This window comes from Haematobia irritans, chromosome 1 (genome assembly GCF_050003625.1).
Source record: "Haematobia irritans isolate KBUSLIRL chromosome 1, ASM5000362v1, whole genome shotgun sequence".
Classification (NCBI taxonomy): Eukaryota; Metazoa; Arthropoda; class Insecta; order Diptera; family Muscidae; genus Haematobia; species Haematobia irritans.
Window position 1 is genome coordinate 26,120,439 of NC_134397.1, and position 21,638 is coordinate 26,142,076.

The following is a 21,638-nucleotide window of genomic DNA, read 5'->3' on the forward strand; positions in this document are numbered from 1 at the left end:
TACCATATTAACATTTGCTAAACATTTGGACACAGAGAACATGTTAAAGAGTTGGACACAGAAAACATGCCTTTCCCAAACATATAACGGAAAATGAAGCACCCTCTACGTTGCCTGTCAACTTCATGTAAATTTAATTTTTTTACTTAAAAAAGCCTGTGGAATAATTATAAAATTATGTACCGAGTTCCCATTTATCGACAATCCTCTACTTTCTATTTTCAAAAAAATCGGGCAAAATGGAACCCCTCTCCTTCGCTCCTCCCCGACCAGATATCGTAAATTCAATTCACAAACTACCCGACTTAACTATTCCCCTTCACCAACCAGACATCGAAAAATCATGTTCGCTGTATAATCATCTTCTCTCAATTTCAAGTAAATCGGAGGAGGTTAGATTTTTATCTATTTTTTGTGAAGGGACGTCACTTTCTCTGCAAATTCCAAGAAAATCTGTAAACTTTCCTTCAAGTTTCATAGTGTGGGTCAAAGAGAAGGTTACTGTGTAAATACCTAAAAATCAAATACAACATATTGATTTCATAACATTCTCCTACGGCCTTTGTAAATTTCAAATAAACTTGAGAATTCTAGTTTTTTTTAAGTTTTAGAAGAGGTTTCCCTCCTTGTGTATATGTCCCAGAAAATCTCATGCAAATTATAAGCCCAATTTTTAAACAGCAGGGCATGGGAAGGCCCCTCTTCCCTTCCGAATATCACAAAATCAGATATCCATTATAATAACCTACTCCTCTGTAAATTTGAAGTAAATTGGAAAATTTAAATTGTTTGACGGTATCTACTTGAGTAGAAATGCGGTTTCCCTGTGCCCTTTTATTTTTCCCCGACCAAATATTAAAAAATCATATACCTCATAAAAATGTCATAATCTGCCCCAAGTTCTCAGTAAAATTTCTGAAAGTCGACTAATTTTAGTTTTTTACTGTTCTTTAAAAAAACTCCGACAAATGGGAGGCCCCCTCCTCGACCAAATATCGAAAAATAAAGCAGCTGTTATTTGCCTAGACACCTTCCCAGAAAATTTCAAGCAAATCGGATAATTTTGTTCCAATTTTCAAAAAGTCGGGCAAGTGGGATGTCCCCCTCCCGCACCAGATATCAAAAAATGAGGTACCCTATTTTCACCACATGATTACCCTCTACGTTCTCCGAACATTTTCATGTGAAAAAATATAATTATTTTATAACAAAAGCAACTGCGATGAATTCAAATTAGAAATTTTTGTAATGTGCGCCGTATGTAAAAAAAGCTTTTTCGTTGAAACTTTTCTTGAATCTTCTTTGCTATAAACCTTACGGAGCCCGGGGCCTTTCCAACGAATGCAAAACCGTGGAAATCCGTTCGTGCGTTCTGGAGGTGCATCAGAGATAGTGCTGTATGTAAAAAAAAGATCTTCCCGCTTTTTCGTTCGAGACCTTTCCAACGAATGCAAACCTTTTGAAATCGGTTCATGCGTTCTGGAGTTATTGCGCCAGGAAGGAAAACCCGACTTATTTTTATATAGTAAAAAAATTAAATATTTTTTTTAGTTTCAGCACAATGCTTCTATGGCAAGTTGAATACAAACATGAATGCATTATGAATATTGTATGCTAATTGAAAACATTTAAATACATATTTGCACCATAGTCAGAATCAAACGTTGTTCATGCATAAAACTTGAATACGTGAAATGCTTCTACACACAAAAAATTATCACCAAATTTTTTTCAATTAAACACTTAATTGAATTTGGAAACGGATTCAAGTAATATGTTAATTGATTCAATTAATTATTTAATCAAATCCGAATAAAAACCAATTAAAAAAATGATTGATATTTGTTACGTTTCCAATTTAAATATTAATTGATTCAATCAATTTGTTAATCAATTCGGAAATAATTTTTAATTACAAACGTGATTGAAATTTTTTCCGTTTCCAATTACACATGTGATTGATCCAATCACCTTTGTGATTGAAACTGAATAATTTTGAGCAATGGGAAGAGCGAAAAGAGAACAAGAGAATGGGTATTTATTCAACAAAGTATGATGGAGAGATCAGTCTGTGGAAGTAACTCGTAACGAACGGTTGGGTTTTTGTTTTTCGCGTAAATTGAATAACATGATTGGCGACATTCTGTCTGCTGCATTCAAAATGTGTGCATAAGTATTTTGAACGCAACAACAAATCATAGCAAAGGGTTGAAATAAATAAAGTGTGCAACAACAAACGGCCACGTGGTAAGGGTTTGAAAAAAATATATGAGAGAACGCATTTGAAATTACCTGTGTTTGTGTTTTGTGGTATTGTAAAAATGGAAAACAATCTACGTTTATTGAAGGTAAGAAATTGTGAAATGTGAATACCGTTTTCCATTGAAGCCTGTTTACATTAAACGGACTAAAATAATATATTTTTTATTTATTTCTTTTAGTGACCAATTTTATTTCGTGAAATTGACCAATCAATCCCATCAACTCCATCATTTTATCAAATATTTAAGAATATGTTTGCAATAAAAAAGTGGGTACTGTATTGATCTTTTAAAATTATACATTTTTTTCACTCCTAGTTTTCTTAAAACCAAGAGCGGTATGGGTTTGTTGGAAGATTCTCCTTGAAGTTGCGAAGTGGCGTTGGCATTAAATTGTATTTTTGTTTCCTGCCTTTTTCAGTTTGAACCCAAGTAGAGAGCAATATATCTGGTATATAAACTAATGAGCTGAATTATGTAATGGTAAAAAGTTCTTTCTTTTGGATTTAAAAATATGAAAAATATCCGAAAATAATGAAAAAAATTGTATTTTCCATTTATATTTTTACCTATTTCCAGAATTTGCAAGGTATCATCAATATAATACCAAATATTACATTGCTTTCCCATTATTTTTGTCTTTGATTGGTTCAAATTTTAATAGACGATTGTAATGTATGGAAATTTTGGAAAGGAATTGTTACTAAAATTAAATTACCGAGCTCCTTAATACACCTTTTTATGCTAAAAGACTACAACTGCAAAAGAAGATTATAGATCTGCAACCTGGAACTAAGAATTGAACTTGATATTCTAAGCAGGTAATGTTTAACAAAATTAACTTTTAATTGAACAAAATTAAATTCGAATTATTCTGTTTACTTTCAGAAAAACTAATTTAGCTTACAGGCTGCTGATTTATTGGAAATCTAGGCGCATCTACATATTAGAAGGAACATGCTAACATGGTTATTATTATAAGGAAGATAATGATTTATATAATTTATTTGTTCACCCTATAGTAATTGTATTTGTAAGTTATGTTAGAACAAAACACAAATGACAAGAACCAAATTTATTTGTCTATTGCATAATTCAAAAAATAATAAAATGTTAAATATGTTTTATAAGAAACACATATTTTCTTTTATTTCAAATAAAACTAAATACGATTTTGGGGTCGCAATATATAATTTTTTTGATCGAAATTTATAGCCAATTTCAAGTAATTATTTAATTGAATGAATCAAATAGTTGATTGATTTTTGTCGCGAAATTAATTAAAATTTTAATTGATTCAATTAAAACTGTGATTGAATTTTATGTTAAAAATCAATCACGTTTTTAATTGATTCAATCACACAATTAATTGATTCCGTGACAAAAGTCAATCAAATTTTTAATTAAAAATCGTGTTGGTTTTCAATCAAAATGGGTGATTGATACTATCATTTTCGTGATTGAAGACATTTCAATTAAAAAAATGATTGATTCCGCGATTTTCGTGATTGAATTCAAAAAAATTTTTTTTGTGTGTAGTGACAAGTCATAAAGTGAATATCACTTTTCTTCTCTATAAAAGGGGAATTTCAAAAACGAGTTTCAGTAGTAAAGCGGTAAATAAATATTCATTTCGCGCCATCTATATGTGATAATAATAATTGTATATTATTCGTTAATAAAGTTTAGTATATAAAATAAATATATTTTTGTGGTGTTTCTTATATGCCTCATCTACTATAATTTGTTCCCTTGAATTTAACACTTTCACACGCTTTTGAGGCCGCATTACGGTATCATTAATTAACGTCCTATATGTAAGTAACCTATTTACCAAAATAATTTCAAATTATTTTAACATATGCTTCACTTTCATATTACTCAATTTAATGCCTCTACTAAGTTATTTATGTACATGACAACAAATGTATGACGATTAAAGGTCATTTAGGAGGAACTCATATAAATTTTGTGTCACTTGTTTTAATGGAATGCTTATCTATTTCTTTCTTGATCAGCAGGTATTCATACCACAAAAATAATAGCAATTTTTCGTATGTTATTTTAATAATTCATTATGGGATTTATATTATCATAGGAAGTCGGTATATATGGTATGTTATATGTGTTAATAGTTTCAGATATCCATTACACTAAAAAGAAAGTGCTAACCACTACTGTGTAGCACACCTTATCATTAAATTAGAATTAGGTAGTATTGAAAAACTGTGTACAGTATCTATTGCAGAGCAGAGTTCGTGCACCGTGTGATGGTGATACTTGTCACTTTGTACAAATTTTCTCAACGGTAACACTGATTCGATCAAATCTAAACTGATTCTAATGGCGATTTCGATTGGGAAAAAGGTGCAACATTCTCGAAATTGATTGCAACATATCAAGAACACTGTCATAGATTTTGGATCATTTATACCTCACAATATTATAAATTAACAATAACTTTAGAATTACACTATCATTTGGGCGAAATGTCAATTAGGGAAAAAGTTGTGTAACACCAAGGCAACATATTTTTTGCGAATCGAAAACTCCCTAAAAAAATTTAATGTTTTTCCCCCAACAGGTGTTTTAATAATATTAAAAAAAAAATAATAATGAAAATATATAGCGATTTACTTTGTTAAATCAATGTGGTATTACTTTGTTACACCAATGTGGTATCACAATGGATTGAATAGTCTAAGTGAGCCTGATACATCGGGCTGCCACCTAACCTAACCTAACCTACATCACATATCAGCCAACCTGTATATAGTAACTATCGGATTCCGGAAGTTGTATCATATGTCCTTATTCTTTTGATATTTATTCACCCATTGCCGCTGGGCAATATCGAATGACAAATTGATAAAATATAAAAATTAAATCTTAAAAATTTTTATTAACTTATTAAGGTATATACGAGTGTAAATAAAAATCAAACTTAAAGTGGAATTCATATAAGACTGTAAGTCATATTCACAGGTATATCATATATTTTTATAAGGAATATTTTTATAAGGATTGTCGCTTTGTGGGCTTATACTAGAAAACAGAAAATTATTTCAAAAATTTCGGAATTTCAAAGTACAAAGCAAAAAGTTGAAATTAAAAAAGTGTAATTCAATAAGAGAAAAATTAAGGTCAAACTTAAAATTAAAATCATGTAAATGATGACTGTGATGAAGCGGCGTTTAAATACTGTCATGACGTCTTTTTACGTTTCTTGGTCCTCGTCTGTATCTAGCTGAAGCAAGCCAACTACTAGTTTCGGTTAATATTATTCCTTCGTAATCTTCGCCGTATCGTTTTACAAAGCAAGCTATACAAAGCATTAGAGATAAATTCTTAAACATTGATAAAATTCTCGATGATGAATATTTACCATTTAATTCGTGATACAATTTTGTTCTTATGAATTTTTCTTTGGCCATTCCTTTGTAATATCTTCCACATGCAGAAAAAAGTAATTGCAATTCAACATCCATAACCAATGATATAGTTTCGCTTATAGCTTCTTTTGCGTAACCACTTCTTGTTGTATATTCCAGAATTTCACGCTATATACAAAAGGGAGATAGGCAAATTTTTTAATTATAATAAAAAAAATATATATATTAAATGACAACTTTCTTATAGTGGCAATATTCAAAGAATCCACACCGACCCCACCCTATTTCATAATTTATTTTATACATTTCTTAAATGAAAAATTTTTTTAATAACACCAACTCCCATTTTTATGAAGCTCCGTTTGTTCTATAGACATGTTTGTCGTCCTGCCTATATAATAAAATTTGCTCGATAAATTTTCAGTTCAAGTTAATTCAGGAAAAGATATCTGCAATTTACTCATGGGAGTAGACAGGCCTCTCGGGGAGCGTTTTAGAATTGTAAATGTGTCGAATTTTATATGTATTAACGATTTTAGTTTTTTTTTCTTGTAGAATATTTGGTCAAAATTTTATTTCTATCGAAAATTGTGTAAAAATTTTATTTTTATAGAAAAATCGTGTAAAAATTTTATTTTTATAGAAAAATTTTGTAAAAATTGTATTTTTATAGATAAATTTTGTCAAAATTTTATTTCTATAGACAATTTTGTCAAAGTTTTATTTCTATAGAAATTTTTGCCAAATTTTATTTCTATAGACAATTTGGACCAAATTTTGTTTTTATAGAAAAATTTTGTCAAAATTTTATGTTAATAGAAAATTTTGTCAAAATTTTATATTAATAGGAATTTTTGTCAAAATTTTATTTCTATAGAACATTTGGCCAAAATGTTATTTGTAAACAAAATTTGGTCAAAATTTTATTTCTATAAAAAAACTTTGTCAATATTATATTTCTGTAGAAAATTTGGTCAAATTTTATTTCTATGCAAAATGTTATTTCTATACAAAATTTGTACAAAATTTTATTTCTATACAAAATTTGTTCAAAATTTATTTCTATTAAAAATTTTGTGAAAATTTTATTTCTATAGAAATTTTTCTCAAAATTTTATTTCTATAGAAAATTTTGTCAAAATTTTATGTCTATAGAAAATTTTGTCAAAATTATTTGTCTATAGAAAAATTTCGTCAAAATTTTATTTCTATAGAAATTTTTTGTCAAAATTTATTTTGCCAAATTTTATTTCTATAGACAATTTGGACCAAATTTTGTTTCTATAGAAAAATTTTGTCAAAATTTTATGTTAATAGAAAATTTTGTCAAAATTTTATGTTAATAGAAAATTTTGTCAAAATTTTATGTTAATAGAAAATTTTGTCAAAATTTTATGTTAATAGAAAATTTTGTCAAAATTTTATGTTAATACGGAGTTTTTATCAAAATTTTATTTCTATAGAAAATTTGGCCAAAATTTTATTTGTAAACAAAAGTTGGTCAAAATTTTATTTCTATAAAAAAATTTTGTCAATATTATATTTCTGTAGAAAATTTGATAAAATTTTATTTCTATGCAAAATGTTATTTCTATACAAAATTTGTACAAAATTTTATTTCTATACAAAATTTGTTCAAAATTTATTTCTATTAAAAATTTTGTCAAAATTTTATTTCTATAGAAAATTTTGTCAAAATTTTATTTCTATAGAAAATTTTGTCAAAATTTTATGTCTATAAAAAATTTTGTCAAAATTTTATGTCTATAGAAAATTTTGTCAAAATTATTTGTCTATAGAAAAATTTCGTCAAAATGTTATTTCTATAGAAATTTTTTGTCAAAATTGAATTCCTACAAAAAAATTTGGTCAAATTTTATTTCTATACAAAATTTGTTCAAAATTTAATTTCTATACAAAATTTGTTCAAAATTTTATTTCTATAGAAAATTTTGTCAAATTTTTATTTCTATAGAAAATTTTGTCAAAATTTTATTTCTATAGAAAATTTTGTTGTTATAGAAAATTTTGTCAAAATTTTATTCCTATAGAAAATGTTGTCAAAATTTTATTCCTATAGAAAATTTTGTCAAAATTTTATTTCTATAGAAAATTTTGTCAAAATTTCTATATAAAATTTGGTAAACATTTTTATAGAAATTGTTTTCAAAAATTTCTTTGTATTAAAAAATTTTGTCAAGATTTCATTTCATAGAAAATTTGGTCACAATTGTAATGTCTATAGAAAATTTGGTAAAAAAAATTATTTCTATAGAAAAATTTGGTCAAATTTTTATGTCTAAATTTTGTTTTAATTTTCTGGAAATTTTGTCAAAAAATGTTTATATAAAATTTTTGGTCAGAATTTTATTTGCATAGAAATGTGAAGTACCTCTTAGTTGGAGAGCAATATTTTGCAAAATCTCCCTAAACACCAAGAATTCTACCAAACAGTAAAAATCTACCACGTTTGGTAGAATTCTATCAATTGTGGTAATTGTGGCTATACGCTCCTAATTAAAAATACGCTAATGAATTTACTTTGTGGTAACTACCAGTTAAAGCCAAATGAAAATAACTGTAAATCGTTATATTGAAAGGGTTAAATATTTCCGCACTCTATGAAAATTTCAAATTTTGATTTTGCAGTTAATAGAAAAATCAACTTGCAAAATAAATAAAAAAATATAAAGTTAAAAATATAAAATTAAACATTCTAAGAACCGGCATTTTTATGTACTGTTTGAAAAAAATTGAACTTCAATGACCTACCCTAGCTCTGACACTAATGTTTTTCTAAATTTTTAAGTATGTACATTTGTAAAAAGTACCTGCAGGTATCATGATTACAAAAATAATCATAAATGATAATCATGATTACAAAAATGTTTTTACAGACAGACATACTTAATTTAAATCAACTCAGGACTTGACACTGAGTAGATCTTTTAAAGATGCCATGCAATTATCTTGTATCTAGGGCGATTAAAAACAGAGTTGTCTCGGTTATAAAAAGTTGGACTATTGTCACAAGCCGATGGAATGTGTTCTAGGAAAATATAACCAGTATGGTCGTTTCAACCGGTTTTAATGAAAATGCGTAATTTTGAAGAAAAAAAAATCAATTTCCATTGTTATGAAAAAACATTCTGCTAATTTATTAAAAGATGGACGCAATTTTTTTATAATACACCGATTTGATTTTAGCATTAAATGGGCAATTTTAAATTGAATATACAAAACTCAGAAGACGATTGTTTTAATTTGAAAATACAAAACACAGAAGACGCTTGTTGAGATATTGAAACCAGCAGTTTTACCGGTCCACCAAAAATGTGATTTTCAACAAAACCGTCAATCTTCGAACCTATTCATCCGTTTTGTTCACTCAACTTGTATCCCCTGGGGTTTTAAACGCTTATGCACGGTTCAATGTTTTTAAAAATTCTTTATATTGAATTATGCCAAGACGTACTTACCAATGTTTCCAATAGCTGTGGGTCCTCGTTAAGCTTCTTGTCAAATTTGTAGAATTCACTTAGATCGCAAAATGGTCGTTCTATGCCCAATCTTTTTCTTAAATTATCTGGATTGAATTTATCCTGAACCTTCAACAGGGATGATATTTTCCTATCCAAGAGTTTGAAATTGAAAGAAACGTTTTCTCGTAGGGCATTAATTGTCAATTTTATTTCTTTCATCTCTTGTTTAATACCGATTAAGTCGTTTTTAATTTGAAGCATTTTTGATTTCTTTTGGCGTGAATCACCTTTTTCTGTACAAATAAGCCACGGCAATGGAAGTACATATGTACGCATTAATGTTATTTCCAATAAGACTTTGCTACCATTAAAAACTTACCGTTGTTCTCAGGAGTTTTAGCACTGAAAATTGGATGATATGGCGGCTCCTTTCCTCGTTCTACGGCTTCCAATACATCGCCAAACCACCAAGCAAACTCTAATTCTTTAATAGAATAATGTTTAGTTGAATAATTATTCAAAATTAAATAAACATATTCATGTATATATTTTTCAATTACCTGGTGGTAATTGTTCGTTTGTATCTGCTTGAGACATATTCGAATTATGTAGTTTGTACTTTGATTTTTGTTTTATATTTTTTCAAGCGCGCCCATTCACGAATCTGTAGCTTCTATTCTGTTGAGGGAATAACTGTGTTCGCGTACATTTGCATTGCCATTTTTACAGCGAAAGAGCATGGGTTTACTCTCTTTGCTCAACTTCTTAGAAAATGCCAAATTTACCAAAAATTAAATTTCTACTACGAAACAAAATCACTAATAAAAAGTTTTTTCTATGGAAGCTATCACATAAAGGACATCCAATAGCTAAATGGTTTTGAAAATAAGATAAATTATTGGGTACGCCAGCAGAGCCAATTTGCAATTGAATTATCGTTTAGTGTTATCGTTGATCGAAGAGGTTTATCGATAAAACCGAGACGATGTTATCAATTGTTTACATAACAAAACTGAGTTATTGGCAAGCAGCAGGAATTTTCTCAAGAACTGTAGAACATCATTATCGATTGTTAACATTTTTCCCCGTATGCACCTTTAATGTAAATTTTGTTTGGGTGCCAACAACATAATTTTGGGATGTATTTCTCTAGGGAGCGTAATGCAAACAGCCGGGAGCAAAATGTAAATAACACATATAGGAATTTTGGAGGAAAATTACGCTATAAATAAGAAATAAATGGGTTATTCACCGACCAGACTATAAGTTTATCCGGACGAAAGTGCTCGTGTCGAGCATATCCCATATATTGGACACATTATAAGTTAAGTCTGAAGGCATAATCGATACTGCTGCATATTTATAGGATCGATAACACATTTTTTGGAAATTTGTCATCGTCGACAATTCGTATCGATTGGCCATACTAAAAGATTCTTTACAAACACATACATTCAGTCCGGAATGTATGTGCGCCGTCCATTATTTGTGTCAATAATGGACGGCCCATTATTGGCACAAAACTGGAATTTTCGCAAGAGCTCCATACCGGAAAATACAATCTGGCAACATCGGCGCGACTTGCACCAGAGAGAAAAAAAGACAAGAGGACGAAACTGTGAAGCAAAACTGCGTCAGTAGGTGGCAGTCATGAGGAAAATTTCTCTAATATCATGCAGTTTTTGTCGGCGCTTCTCTCAAATATCATACAGTTTGCGTCGGCGTCACCCAGTTCTGCCGCCTTTACGAAACGTAAGGAAAGTAGGATTTAGAACATACTTTGTTGTAACAAATGTTCTGTTTTATAAATGTTTTCATTCCATTACATTTTTTGGCCGATGACTTTATGAAGAATTTATTAAAACAGCGCTTCGACCACAACGTCGGTAATACCAACTGCAGGCATTGTGCGACATTTGTTGTTTTTGTCGAAGAGTGCTTTTCGTTCTCTTGTGTTTTTATTCTCTCTGCTTGCACTGATGATATGTTCTGGATCAGAGAATGAAGCCGACCCATTTTTGTCGGCGGCGGCTGACACTAAAGTTTTACCTCTGGCGGCGGCGGCTTGACGGCTAAGCCGATATAAATTTGTCCATTCGGCGGCGCACAATCATCCATTATAAAATCAATTTGAAGTTATTCGAATGGTAATGAGATTAGTTGTACAACCAATCTTACAATCAAATTTACATTTAGTTAAAATTTACTGAGCTAAATATTTGCAAAAATGTTATAGCAGTTTGAAATTGATTGATTGTGGATGGAAGGTTCAACATTTTGTCAAAAATACTACAATTATTATTATATTTTTCTGATTTAAATCGATATTTTTGATTAATTGGCGGCTTAATTTGAGTCGAGATGAGTCGACATATTCGGCGGCGGCGTCGACTGGCAAAAAATGGTCGGCGGCGACTGATATCAGCGGCGCGACTCGGCGGCTTCATTCTCTGTTCTGGATAGAACACCAGTGCAGAGAATGAAGCCGACCCATTTTTTTCGGCGGCGGCGGACACTAAATTTTTGCCTCCGCCGGCGGCGGCTTGACGGCTGAGCCGATATAAATTTGTTCACTCGGCGGCGGACAATTGTCCATTATAAAATCAATTTGAAGTTAATTGAATGGTACTGAAATTAGTTGTACAACCTATCTTACAAACAAATTTACTTTTCGTTCAAATTTTCTGAGCTAAATTTTTGCTAAATTATTATAGCAGCTTAAATATGATTGATTGTGTTCAAAATTTTGGAAAAAATACGACAATTTTTCTGATTTAAATCGACATTTTTGATTAATTGGCGGCTAAATTTGAGTCGAGATGAGTCGACATATTCGGCGGCGGCGTCGACTAGCAAAAAATGGTCGGCGGCGACTGAAATTGGCGGCGCGACTCCGCGACTTCGTTCTCTGCACCAGTGCAACGATGATCTGGATAGCTCATACAAATGTTGCATCCAGCTCTAAAAGAAAACAGCCCTATTGATGCTTTGCTACAAAAAAATCCATGAACGTTATCGATTGTTTACACATTTATCCCATAATGCGCCGTCCGGTTTATAAGTTTATCCGGACGACAGAGGTCGTGTCGAATATACCAGATGTTGGCCACAATATAAGCTATATCCGACAGCATATTCGATACTACTGCTTGTTAATGTGATCGATAACACATTTTACGATTATTAAGTCATCGCCGACAACTTCTGACGATTGGACACATTGTAAGATTCTTTACAAACACAGACATTCCGTCCGGATAAACTTATAGTCTGGGCGGTGCATAAGAAACACATGAAAAAATTATCGGCTATATTTGTAAAACTGCAATTGAACAAATTTGTAATTGGATGGCTTAGTATTAACGAATTACGTTTATGAGGTGTGAAATAACGGGCGGTTTTTGTTGAATCAATAAATCTGCCAACAAAAAGGCAAAATGTAAACAGTCGATAACAACGGAATTTTCTGTAGCAAAAACACCAATGTATTTCTTATGGGTAGGAGATTTTTTTTCCATTTAAGACCGGTATGCACCTCTAGCGGAAATATCCGTTATCCATAAGAAATTCATTGCTATATATTTGCTAACGGAAATTCCGTGTGGAATAGTTATCGATTTTTCCTTTTGCTCCCATAAGAAATATAATGCAGAACTGTGTTATTGCCACGCAAACGATTTTTTTCGCAAGAGGTGTATGTTATACCGGCGCTTGAGGAACAAAATTCCCGCTATCTATAAGAAATACATTGGTGTTTTTGCTACTGAAAATTCCGTGAGGCGTTGTTATCGATTGTTTTCACTTTTCCTCCATAGGAAATACATGGAAAAAATATTGGCTATATTTCGGCTATACTTCGAAAAATGTTTAATTGGCATGATGTTTGCAATTTCTTTTGCAAAAACAAAGTATTAACGAATTATTTTTATGTAGTGAGAGATAATGTTCGTAGCAACGGTACGCAACGGCAAATTTTCCGAGAAATAACGGACGGCCCTATATATCTACCCTAACCTGACCTAATTGTCATATTTTGGGCTTCATATAAAAAAATACGCGTAAACATGTGCTCGCCTGTCGCTATGGTTATCTTTACATAGTAAAGGCCGGTATGCAGATCTTGCGATATTTCAGCTACCATGAAATGCATAGCTATATATGCCAACGAAAATTCAGGGAGGCGTTGTTATCGATTGTTTAGATTTTACTGTCATAAGAAACAAAAGGTAATTTTTGAAGAAGGGATTTTTTTTCAAAAAAAAAAAATCAGAAAAATGCATGAAATATTTATTTGAATCGATAATACGGTCCATCTAATTTATTGTTTGAGTATTATTTCATGTAAATGTTGGCCGCGCACTGCGCCACTTAGTCCACATTTGGCGTTCCCTCTGAAATATTTCGGCCGGTATCTCACGAATAAATTCGACGTTGTCCTCCAATGCGTATTTGTCTATATATAGTTGAAGTTTAACAAAGCCATACAAAAAGTAGCCTAAAGCCGTTATATCGCACGATCTACTTTTTGCAATGCTTCTGGCTGATGTTCACTCCAAAATCGACATACCTATTGAGCCAAAAATGAGCTGGCCTATGGGAAATTGATGCAAATTGCCAATATTGGGCGTTGGGCCTATCACAGGACTGATACCAGTACTCCACTTTCGCATGTTTTAAATTTTCATATAATTTATTGATTTCTATAATCACATGGTGAATAAAAATCTTATTGGATCTACACATTTACTGAAATACAATTATCAAAATAATCTATTGTTCAACAAATATCTAATCGGTCCCCTCCATACGTTTTGACCAAAACTGGAACTGGTCCATATACACTGGGGTGGACTCATAATTGAATAATTTTTTTTGAATAGAAAAGTGGATCTTCGGTCAACTTTCTGCTATAAAAGGTAATAGCTAAAAAAAATCACACTTTATTCGACAAAACTGGGTTTTATGACACGCAAACGAAATTTTCGCTAGAGAAACATCATTGAAAAGAGGAATGAAAAGGAAGACTTCGATTTTTCCAAAACTGGAAAGGCGAGTTTTCAAGTTACATGGGAAACCTGTGTTTTTCGAAATATTTGATAGAGCAACACATGGACATTGTAAAGAGGAATGAAAAAGGCGACTTTTCGATTTTTCTAAAACTGGAAAAGTTGGCTCTAAACATTTTGAATAACTTGGATAAAATGATCATAATATCCTTTCATTGAAACTTGATTTGTCGAGTTTTGGCCATCACTTAGTCAGACGACCCACTGCTGCTATCGCTAGCGCAGCATCCTGCCACGTAGTCAGTATGACTATATTCCCGCAGCGATGTTAAGCCGGAGCAGTTCCGGAAGTGCACCCACTCCAAGCACCGGTACAAGTGGTGCCAACTGTTTTGGGCTGAAAATCGTCAATTTTAAAAATATTTTTCGTCAAAATCGTCAATTCATCCCAAAGAATTTGTCAAAAAATCGTCACTCATAAAACAGTTGAAAAAAAAAAAAGATTTAGGAACAAAATAAAAGTTTTATTCAAACATCTGAGGCATCCATATATTGTATACAAAATAAAGCTGTTATTAAAAAAGGGGTTTTATTCATTTTAGTTACATGAATAATGTCGTTTAAATCTCTAATTAAGTCATATAGTTTCCAGTTTTTTAAAAGATAACACTAGTTTACAAAAAAAAAAAATCATACACCATTGATAAAAACCAACTTTTCTTATGTATTTTGAGCTGCTGAATTCGAAAATAATTTTAAAAAAAATACTTTTCTGGCGGAAAGGTCCGTTGTAAAACACGAATTTTTTGAAAATTTTGATTTTTCGCATTGATATTTTTTGAACCACTTAACTTATCACAAATCCATTTGCACACGATTATTCGTCATCTTATAACTTTTCATTTGTGTATCAACAACGTTATAATCGGACGTTTCTAACTCGTGATATATTGTGTTTAGTGAAAAAAGAGCGAAAATTTAAAAATAACGGGGTATCTCAAAAACGGTTTTTTTAATCATTTTTTTTCGAATTCAGCAGCTTAAAATACACAAGAAAAGTTTGTTTTTATCAATGGTACATTTTGAGTGTAAACTAGTGTAATTAATTGAAATAAATTTTTAACTAATTTAAATTAATATATCCGATTGTGACCACATGTACTACATTGTGCAACAAAATTTTCTTGACAGAAAAATTTCCTATTATTATTATTACTATTATCGGTAATGAATAAATAAATAAAGTGAATTTAACTTAACTGGCTTCATAGCAATCAGAATTATTTTGCTTTAAATAGTTTTTAGACAAAAGAATACCTTGCAATGTTTAAGTTTCAAAGGGATTCCGAATTTTAGGTTTATTTATATTGATTGCTTTGAAATTTCTTTCTAAATTGGAGATGGCTGGGAGCAAGCTACATATAAATTGTCATATTATTGAGATCCAAAATAACTTGTTTACATTACAACTTATGAAAATCGTCAACTTATAACTACATCACTTTGAAATATCGTCAAATTGACATAAAACCCCTTAAAAGGAAACACTTGAGTCGTGCATTTTAAAAAATCGTCACCTCATAACTAAGTTGTTTAAAATCGTTGTCAAATCATCAGAGGCCAAATTTACCATAAAAAATCGTCAAAATGACGAAAAATCGTCAGAGTTGGCACCACTGCCGGTTACATTTGACCGAAACCGAACGGTGGTGGATCAGGTTTCGGCAGACTGAACAATACCATGGTCCGGGGTTCTCCTCTATCCCGGCTCGGACCAACAGCAATCGGAGAAGGCTCCCCGGGATGCACCTTCTCCAACACAAAAAGACGGACGAAACAACACGTACACTGATGTGGCAGCCGCTGGCCAATGGATGGGGTCCATCGGGTCAATCCGGTACACAGAACCCGCCGCCGTGGGCGGCTACCAGCTGAATTACACAAGCATAGAACAAAATGGATGAAACTACATTAAAAACTGTTACAACAACAACCTCATATGAGATATATAATCTAAACTAAGAGTATTTTCTAAAACCTGTATCTACGTATTTGTCACTCATTTCATTTTCATCAAAATTTGCCTAGTGTGATCATTAGAAAGGGTCACGAAAAAAAGTTTATGCGATCACCCCCAGTTTTGTAGCATATTCGAAGACAATTTCAGAACACCAAAACTTTTTTTTTCGTGCACCCTACGACCCCCCGAAATACAATTTATTGTGCTGTGTCGTCATTTGAAGTCCGATCGAAAAGAAACGCATATCGTTGTTCGTGGTTGATAAGGGGCTATATTTCGTGCATTGGTCATTTTTGACTCCGACGTCAAATTTGATTTTTAATATTTTTATTTCGCTTCGTATACCCCTATAATGCCCATTTCTTATAACCATTATAAAGATCTTAACAAAATATGAAACTTTTGCTTTTGAAGTATTAACTTATATTCATAAACAAAAAAGTTACAGAGATTTTAAAAAGTCAATAGGTCACCCTACACACCACCAAATAGTTTTTGATGTGTTGTCATGATGTCCGATCGAAACCACATGCACATCGTTACTCATATCTACGAAATTAATTTATAAGGCATTTTTAAAAATCAAATTTGACGTCGGAGTCAAAAAAAAATTACCAATGCACGAAATATAGCCCCTGATCAACCACGAACAACGATATGCGTTTCTTTTCGATCGGACTTCAAATGACGACACAGCACAATAAATTGTATTTCGGGGGATCGTAGGGTGCACGAAAAAAAATTTTTTTTGGTGTTCTGAAATTGTCTTCGAATATGCTACAAAACTGGGGGGTGACCGCATCAACTTATTTTTTTCCTTTAGGCCGTGACCCTATCTAGTGATCATACCTTTAGAACGAAAGAATGAATTTTATTGTGTGTAATTTTGCCGCCATTCTTACCCAAAGGAAATCAGCGGAAAGTGCAATACCGGTCTTAAAAAATTGTATACTGAAATTTTTTGGAATATACTACAAATATCCAATACATGTTATTCATTTATATGCATACACATATAATTTATTTTATTCAGCTAACAAAGTAAACTCATGGCAGGCGGTTTGAAAATAAATTAAGTTTAAATTTATTTTCGATCCGGTATTCGTAAAGTCGTAAAAATTATCTATGACGAATTTACCGGTAAACATTAAAATACAAACATAATTTTCCTATGTATTATTTTGCAAAAATCTCAAACACCAGTCGTATGGCCAAGAACTACACATACAAATATTTTCAACATTCGATTCAAGTTCTTCAATTTTTATTTTTGCTGATTAATGTCTTATAAAAGATTATGTTACGTCAATTTGTTTATTTTATTATTATATTCTTTATTTTGACGGATATATGTACATTTAAACAAAAAGATGAGTCTTCTCTATTGAATGGAATGAAAATTAATATAAATTACAAATATCCAATTCATCATATTTATGGTCAACAACATTGTAGACTTGTCTATAATATTCTCCATTGTTTAAAATGCAGCTAAACGAGGCAATGACTTTGTCATAAATGAACGGTTCAGTATACAATAATATTGAAAATGGCATAAGTGTGTATGATATTTTTAAATGACTATATACATGGCATGGGAAGGAGAATTTGTTCAACATCCAAAAGTTTGTAAAGAAAAACAAATCGAATTGGAGGATAAATGGGCGAATTTTATAATAGATAGCAAAAACCAAAAACATTTTTGGGAATTCCTAATTGGAATTTCAAGTAAAAAGAAATAAATCGAGTTTAGAGTTTCTATCCTAAGCCTTTTTTCTAAGCTTGCGATTTTTATATTTATATATTAATTATATTTGTTTTATTTTTTCTTCGTTGTACTTGCTGCAAAATACTTGAACCAATTATGTTTTATATGTATAGTCATACATCTCCTACGATGTCATGTTTCTGTACAGTACATTTTTTTATACAATATTTTGAAGCCTAACGAAATAGTTCAAACATCCATTAGAATAATTAACTTATGTTACTAAAATCTATGAAAAATTTTATCTGATTCTAAAAAAAAGTCTCAATAATGACAACAATAATGCGTTGTGAGTGTGTCCTCTAATTGTTATCTTCTATTGAATCACACTTTTGCAAACAAAAGACTAATTTCGATGATAGAGTCTATAATGTACTTGCTTGCTTAGCTTTAGACGATATCAATTTTTGATATGAGAAGCGTGGAAAAGAATTGTTTGTTTCACTCCAATTGGAACACGTCAGAGTCCCGACGACTAAGCATAGACAAATATACTATCTAAGACATTGTTTAACTGGGAAAAAGAGTAGTGTGTATATTAAACTGCAAATTTGGATAGGGTAGTGCCCGCATTCAAAGCTATTCCCGAAAATATGAATGTTAGATAAAAAATTACCGACATTTTCAAGTCATGCTTGGGAAGTGAAATGCCTCAATAGTTTTCGCTCTTGATAAGAGAAGGCAACGAGTCTGGCTTTAGTAGCGGAATTACTCCACCCATTTTCTTGAAAGTTCCAAGACGAATTGAGGAGTCGGACCGAATCCCGGTGGTGAACCCAATTTTATTACAAAATTTGTCAAAAATTGACAAAATTTTCTATAGAAATAAAATTTTGACAAAATTTTCTGTAGAAATAAATTTTGACAAAATTTTATATAGAAATAAAATTTTGACAAAATTTTCTATAATTTTCAATATTTTGACCAAATTTTCTATAGAGATAAAATTTTGACAAAATTTTCTATAGAGATAAAATTTTGAAAAAATTTTCTATAGGGATAAAATTTTGACAAAATTTTCTATAGAGATAAAATTTTGACAAAATTTTCTATAGAGATAAAATGTTGACAAAATTTTCTATAGAGATAAAATTTTGACAAAATTTTCTATAGAAATAAAATTTTGACAATATTTTCTATAGAAATAAAATTTTAACAAAATTTTCTTCAGAAATAAAATTTTAACAAAATTTTCTTCAGATATAAAATTTTGACAAAAGTTTCTATTGAAATAAAATTTTCACAAAATTTTCTATAGAAATAAAATTTTGAAAAAATTGTCTATAGAAATTAAATTTTTTACAAAGTTTTCTATAAAAATAAAATTTTGACAAAATTTTCTATAGAAATAAAATTTTGACAAAATTTTCTATAATTTTCAATATTTTTACAAAATTTTCTATAGAGATAAAATTTTTCTACAGAAATAAAATTTTGACAAAATTTTTCTATAGAAATAAAATTTTGACAAAATTTTCTTCAGAAATAAAATTTTGACAAAATTTTCTTCAGAAGTAAAATTTTGACAAAATTTTCTATAGAGATAAAATTTTGACAAAATTGTCTATAGAAATAAAATTTTGACAAAGTTTATTACTATAGAAATAAAATTTTGAGAAAATTTTCTATAGAAATAAAATTTTGACAAAAATTTCTATAGAAATAAAATTTTAACAAAATTTTCTATAGAAATAAAATTTTGACAAAATTTTCTATAGAGATAAAATGTTGACAAAATTTTCTATAGGAATAAAATTTTTCAAAATTTTCTATAGAGATAAAATTTTGACAAAATTTTCTATAGAAATAAAATTTTAACAAAATTTTCTATAGAAATAAAATTTTGACAAAATTGTCTATAGAAATAAAATTTTGACAAAATTGTCTATAGAAATAAAATTTTGACAAAATTGTCTATAGAAATAAAATTTTGACAAAGTTTTCTATAGAATTAAAATTTTAACAAAATTTTTTTCAGATATAAAATTTTGATAAAAGTGTCTATAGAAATAAAATTTTCACAAAATTTTCTATAGAAATATAATTTTGAGAAAATTGTCTATAGAAATTAAATTTTTTACAAAGTTTTCTATAACAATAAAATTTTGACAAAATTTTCTATAGAAATAAAATTTTGACAACATTTTCTATAATTTTCAATATTTTTACAAAATTTTCTATAGAGATAAAATTTTTCTATAGGAATAAAATGTTAACAAAATTTTCTATAGATATAAAATTTTAACAAAATTTTCTTCAGAAATAAAATTTTGACAAAATTTTCTATAGAGATAAAATTTTGACAAAATTTTCTATAGAAATAAAATTTTGACAAAATTTTCTATAGAAATAAAATGTTGACAAAATTTTCTATAGAAATAAAATTTTAACAAAATTTTCTTTAGAAATAAAATTTTGACAAAATGTATAGAAGTAAAATTTTAACAAAATTTTCTATAGAAATAACATTTTGACAAAGTTTTATAGAAATAAAATTTTGACAAAGTTTTCTATAGAAAATAAAATTTTGACAAAGCTTTCTATAGAAATAAAATTTTGACAAAAAATTTTCTATAGAAATAAAATGTTGACAAAATTTTCTATAGAAATAAAATTTTAACAAAATTTTCTTTAGAAATAAAATTTTGACAAAATGTATAGAAGTAAAATTTTAACAAAATTGTCTATAGAAATAAAATTTTGACAAAATTGTCTATAGAAATAAAATTTTGACAAAGTTTTCTATAGAATTAAAATTTTAACAAAATTTTTTTCAGATATAAAATTTTGATAAAAGTGTCTATAGAAATAAAATTTTCACAAAATTTTCTATAGAAATATAATTTTGAGAAAATTGTCTATAGAAATTAAATTTTTTACAAAGTTTTCTATAACAATAAAATTTTGACAAAATTTTCTATAGAAATAAAATTTTGACAACATTTTCTATAATTTTCAATATTTTTACAAAATTTTCTATAGAGATAAAATTTTTCTATAGAAATAAAATTTTGACAAAGTTTTCTATAGAAATAAAATTTTGACAAAATTTTCTATAGAAATAAAATTTTGACAAAGTTTTCTATAGAAATAAAATTTTGACAAAATTTTCTATAGAAATAAAATTTTGACAAAATTTTCTAAAGAAATAAAATTTTGACAAAATTTTCTATATAAATAAACTTTTGACAAAATTTCCTATAGATATACAATTTTGACAAAATTTTCTATAGAAATAAAATTTTGACAAAATTTTCTACAGAAATAAAAATTTGACAAAATCTTCTATAGAAATAAAATTTTGACAAAATTTTCTATAGAAGTAAAATTTTGAAGAAATTTTCTATAGAAAAGAAATTTTGACAAAATTTTGTATAAAAATAAACTTTTGACAAAATTTCCTATAGAAATAAAATTTTGTCAAAAATACAATTTTGACAAAATTTTCTACAGAAATAAAAATTTGACAAAATCTTCTATAGAAATAAAATTTTGACAAAATTTTCTACAGAAATAAAAATTTAACAAAATCTTCTATAGAAATAAAATTTTGACAAAATTTTCTAAAGTAAAAAAATTTGACAAAATTTTCTATAAAAATAAAGTTTTGACAAAATTTTCTATAGAAATAAAATTTTTACAAAATTTTTATAAATGAAGATGAATTATTTGCAAAATCTACCAAAACATCATGAATTCTACCAAAGAG

At 29.1% G+C, this 21,638-nt stretch overlaps 2 protein-coding genes and 1 long non-coding RNA gene across 4 annotated transcripts in view; 2 read left to right on the plus strand and 1 right to left on the minus strand.

The window, feature by feature from the left end:
• Positions 1-21,638, plus strand: part of lili (LMBR1-like protein lilipod) — an 82,069-nt gene that overhangs the window by 6,920 nt on the left and 53,511 nt on the right. The window lies entirely within an intron of this gene.
• On the plus strand, positions 2,019-3,076 carry LOC142237922 (uncharacterized). The gene is made up of 4 exons (XR_012722594.1): positions 2,019-2,348; positions 2,442-2,530; positions 2,683-2,744; positions 2,841-3,076. It is a non-coding gene; the product is annotated as an uncharacterized LOC142237922 (long non-coding RNA).
• On the minus strand, positions 5,058-10,053 carry LOC142237927 (uncharacterized). The gene is made up of 5 exons (XM_075309398.1): positions 9,696-10,053; positions 9,515-9,619; positions 9,133-9,428; positions 5,647-5,821; positions 5,058-5,583 (listed from the first exon to the last, which is right to left on the minus strand). The coding sequence occupies exons 1-5, from the start codon at positions 9,730-9,732 to the stop codon at positions 5,456-5,458; spliced, it is 741 nt and encodes a 246-aa protein (XP_075165513.1). The 5' UTR covers positions 9,733-10,053; the 3' UTR covers positions 5,058-5,455.

Coding starts and splice junctions, on each gene's coding strand:
- LOC142237927 (XM_075309398.1), bottom strand. CDS start 9,732: ATGTCTCAAGCAGATACAAACGAACAATTACCACCAG. Junction 9,429..9,514: donor TAAAACTCCTGAGAACAACG/GTAAGTTTTTAA, acceptor TTATTTGTACAG/AAAAAGGTGATTCACGCCAA. Junction 5,584..5,646: donor ATTGTATCACGAATTAAATG/GTAAATATTCAT, acceptor TGCTTTGTATAG/CTTGCTTTGTAAAACGATAC.